The sequence below is a fragment of the Volvox carteri genome (genome assembly GCF_000143455.1).
Source record: "Volvox carteri f. nagariensis unplaced genomic scaffold VOLCAscaffold_15, whole genome shotgun sequence".
NCBI classification, from domain to species: Eukaryota; Viridiplantae; Chlorophyta; class Chlorophyceae; order Chlamydomonadales; family Volvocaceae; genus Volvox; species Volvox carteri.
The window spans coordinates 547,894-552,356 of NW_003307558.1; the positions used below are offsets into that span (position 1 = coordinate 547,894).

General features: G+C 54.9%; 1 protein-coding gene across 1 annotated transcript; it reads right to left on the reverse strand.

Annotated features, from left to right (window-relative positions):
- Positions 1-1,187: 1,187 nt before the first annotated feature.
- On the reverse strand, positions 1,188-1,580 carry VOLCADRAFT_90015 (uncharacterized protein; the record flags this gene model as incomplete). The annotated part of the gene is made up of 1 exon (XM_002949671.1): positions 1,188-1,580. One exon carries the CDS (start codon positions 1,578-1,580, stop codon positions 1,188-1,190), a length of 393 nt encoding a protein of 130 aa, XP_002949717.1.
- Between the last annotated feature and the right edge of the window lie 2,883 nt (positions 1,581-4,463).

The window sequence follows — 4,463 nt, forward strand, 5'->3', positions numbered from 1 at the left end:
ACTGGCTCAGCAGAAGGGTACGGTACATATCTATGTGGTACAGGATGCGCAATATGGTTGTAATGTGTGTCATATCGGGACGAGACGGTCCTCATACGATAATGTTAGTCAACATGGAGGGTGTGATGATGATGATGGCAAATACGTCATTCAAGGCGCTGGTTATGTTTCCAAAGCCGTCCTGGTCCTTCCAGGTTGGCTTTCTCTTAAGAGTTTGGGTTTAGGGTGTTCCTGCCGCGAAGTAAGCAGGATTGCAACATCATTCACTCGGTCTGCAGCTGTGGTGAATGGTTTGGCGCTGACCCTGCTGACGTTCACCATATTTGGGTTCCCAAAGTGCATGTTGCATGGCGTGCATATAGATTAGGCTTTATGGCTGTGTGGTGTAAGGTGGTCTGCAGACCAGTGCAGACTAGCTACGGGTAATACAAAGATCAATTGGCAACCTGCGAAAAGGGGCCAGAGTTCCCTCCAGGCTATAAACAACAGCGACAAGTGTTTACCTCACCGACTAAGTATGCCCGGTGTAAAGGTTATGGACCTTGCGTGGTCTACACAGGAGTCCGGCTGGCTGAATGGGGTGTACGTATGCGGCGGAGAGAAATAGACGACCGCACAGGGCTTGTTGTCTAGCTCAACGGACGTTACACGGTTCCAAATAGAAAGTCCTAATGGTCAGGATAGACCGGATAGTCAGATTAGACCGGATAGTTTCATTAGTGTCTGCCGTACACACATGTTTTGTCGATGCTACAGCCACATGACGCGACAGCGGCCCTAGCCAGCGCCAGGCCTGGATCGATATGTAACACACATGCACACAAGCAATGGTACATACGCACGTACCACAAACGGCCCCAAGCACAAACAGTTTCGTTTGGAATTTCAGGACCCCTTGTTTTGCTGTTAAAACATTACAACATGGTGAGCTGTACCACCCTGTAACAACATCAACATGGCGAACATTCGAAGGACATAAAATGGCACATACCGGGCGCAATGGCAGGTTTAGGCAGACAGCAGGAAAGGAATCGGCTATTCGGGATAGGGCGACTTGAGGCCGCAAGAACGCGCGACATGATCCTAGGTATGGAGGTGGTGAGGTGGTGTGGTACGGTGATGCAAACAGCCGCGGCATTTGGAACCGTCAACCTGGCGCCCCATAACGCAGCTTTTCTTCTTCGTAGTCAAGAGGTGAGGCGTGTCTGACTGCTGGAGTTAAAGTCCTCTTGACCGTTGCCGTTCAGATACAGCTCGTGATACAGGTCAGCGGGGATGTCATAATCATCGCACGAATTTACGATGGCCGTATCGTCGTACACGTCGTGAAGTACCTCACCGGACTTGCCCAATGTGACCTCACCGTCGACCCCGCCGCTGGTATGTGCCGTGCAACCACGTCCTTGTGCCTGACCTTCATGACCCGCGGGACTAGATGTACCGCGCAGCCGACTCACGCCGCCAATGGCCTTATCGTCTTGTTCCGCCGGGTACGCCCAGACTGATTGTACGGCATGTCCGTCGTACATGTTGAGGTATGGATGCTCCTTAAGGCTGTCCTCTCCATTTTCAGCGGCCATAACAGCGCCTGCAGCTCCTCCTTCGCCTTTATTCGCCTCAGTCGATATGTTGGTGATCGGGATTACGACGGCGGTGGCGGCGGTGATAGTGGCAGATGCGGCGGCGGCGGCAGCAGCAGAACCCGCGTCACTCATGGTAATGACGGTACCGGCAGCAGCAGGGTACTCTGTTGTCGACAGGTCGTTACCGAAGCGCTCCAAGGTTATGAATACAGGACCTGCATTGTTGTTTTTGCCGGCGGCAGTTGTGGGCTCCGAAACCCGCCACTGAGCGGCGCCACCACCACCGTACTGCGGGTTTGCCCATAGATGCGATATACCTATCATGCCACGGAGCATCCGACGAAATGTTCTACTATGGTTACCGAAAGCACTCCTCAATGAAAGGCGCCACCCGCTGCCGCTGTAACTCTTGGCACGCCCACCGTGATTGCCGCCATCACCCGATGATAATGGCGGCGGCGGCGGCGGCGCCGCCGCCACCAACCCCGCGGCTGACCATGCAGCGGCCGCAGCGTCCCGAAACCAAGACGGCCCAGGCTGCGGTGCTGCTGCTGTTGATGCTGCTCCAGCCGCAGCGCTGTGGTACATGTATGGACCAGCATCAACGGATCTGGCGCGTTGCCGCTGCAGCTGCTCTAGGAGCGAGAGATGCTGCGCTCGCCTCTCGAGGTACTCGTACTGCCCTTCTGTTGGTGTGGGTACTACTACTGGTGCTGGTGCTGGTGCTGGTGGTGCTGATGCTGTCGCGGCCGATGCCACCGACGCTACTTCCCGTTGACGCTCCCTTTGTAGCTGTTGCAGCTGTTGCTGTCGCTGTTGTTGCTGCTGGTCATGTTCCTGGCGCCGTAGCGCTGCCGTGACGGCCAGATGGCTGGACGTGGTGAGGATGAAGACTGACGCCGCAAGCATCGTCAACGCTAGGGGCAGGGGAAGCATTTCTCCAGCCAATGCCACCGAACTCAGCAAAATGGACCACGGCTGTGTGCTTGACAACCACCTGCCCTCCCTCTTCCCCCTTCCCTCTTCCCGCTCCCCTGCACTCCCGCAAACCTCCCCACGCAACCAAATGAAACCGTGTGTAGCTGCAAAGCCGCACCGCGGAGATTATGTGGTGGAGCCGTCGTGGCGAGTAGCCTAACACCCGGACTCAGGAATCCTATTCGCACGTCGCACGCAGATGTCTGCCTGGCAGCTTGAAAAAACGATTCTGAAGGCTTAAGCTTTGAGTGAGAGCTTCTTGCGTAGTGCAGCTCCTCTTTCTGGCTGCCGTAGCTTGCAAGCGAAGGGTTGGCAAGGCTGACAAAAAGCGATGAGAAAAGCAGGATTTTGCCGGGTGAGGTGAGGTCGCCTGGGAAAAGGTGCAGTACAAAAGGAGACGCGGGCGGCACTGTGACAGAACTCAGAATTTCTACCTCGTCGGCAACAGCCGCTTCTTGTCTAAGCGGATCACTAAGCTACACCCTAAGCAGCATTTCGAGGCAGGCACCGCCGTACGCCGACGGCGTCGCAACGGCTGTCCGTCTGGGACCGACCGACCATCGAGGATGCGACCAAGAATGTACGGGGAGTAAGTACGAATAACCGCCCCTTTTTACTACGCAAATTGCATGGCATGCCTAGAGAACGCATCGACTTGATGAACGATTTTTCTCTTGGCGACGTCTGGCAGTTGACATGGCCGAAGCTGAGTAGTACTGCTCTCACCACAGCGCAGGTCGTGTCGTGTCAGGTCAGGTCAGGAACATGCAGGTTGTGTACATCGGGTCATATCGCAATTAGCTTTAACCTGGTTGGCTTCGGATCTCCAAGGCCCAGCGTGTGCCGTTGTTCCACCAGTCTAACCCGCACTTACGTGACTTTTGCAATGGCTGACATCACGTGCACTTGCCTGTGGGCCCCGGCCAGCTGCAGCCCGCACTACTCTAGCACATGCAATCCTAAAATAATCTTAAGCCTAACAGCGCTACTATATATTAGGAGTTGACGGCGGCATATACGCTGATGCCTCCTTATGATGCTTGATTTGGGTTCCGCAGGTGGTAGCGGCCACAGCCCCGCGGCCAGCAGCATCACAGCGATTCCCTCGCAGCCCTCTGCAAACCCCGGGAGCAGAGGAATTAGAGTTGCATGGCAACTTGCGCCTCCTCATAACAGCTTTCATAACCCAGTTTTTTATTCAAGTTGGCGCAAAGAGTATTCGCGTCTCTTACACAGGGCTACCGCACCCATCTCCGCCTACATGCGCCCCGCCCGATAACACGCGTTTCATGACTCCTAAGGAAACATGCTCGCCTTCTTATCCCCGCTCCTCCTGCCTGTCTGTCCCTTCCCTACCTTCCCACCTGTACCTCCCCCCCCGGCGCCTGACCTCCAAACGGCGATCCTGTACTGCTCTTCCGCCGCAGTTAGCCGAGGAGCAGCCTGATGACGTGGCCGGATATAGAGCCACATGTACAGTAGTTGTTGATTAGGGTTCGATTCCTGGTCAGTTCCCCGACATTAATCGGATGAAATTCATTTAGAAATCACTGCTGAGGTGATGAGATGAGGTCTAGTTGATGGACAAAGTTTCACATGCTAGGTTGGTGGTTATGGCTGATCTGTCTCTACGGATGTCGGGTGACTGGATGAGGTGAGGCTACGTAACCGGACCATGTACGGTGAAATCAACTTTCAATATATATAGTCCATGGCCTCCCGGCCTTGACGGAACCCCCCCGCACTCGTGCGGCAATTGTAACATGTAACTCCCATTTCGACCAGCATTTGAGTCATTGACCAGCATTTGACTTCAGGGAGATGGCTCGGAGAAACCCAGGAGCTGTTGGAACGATGGCACAGAAACCCTGGCGCAGAGGACGTGGAGTAAATGTGACGTGC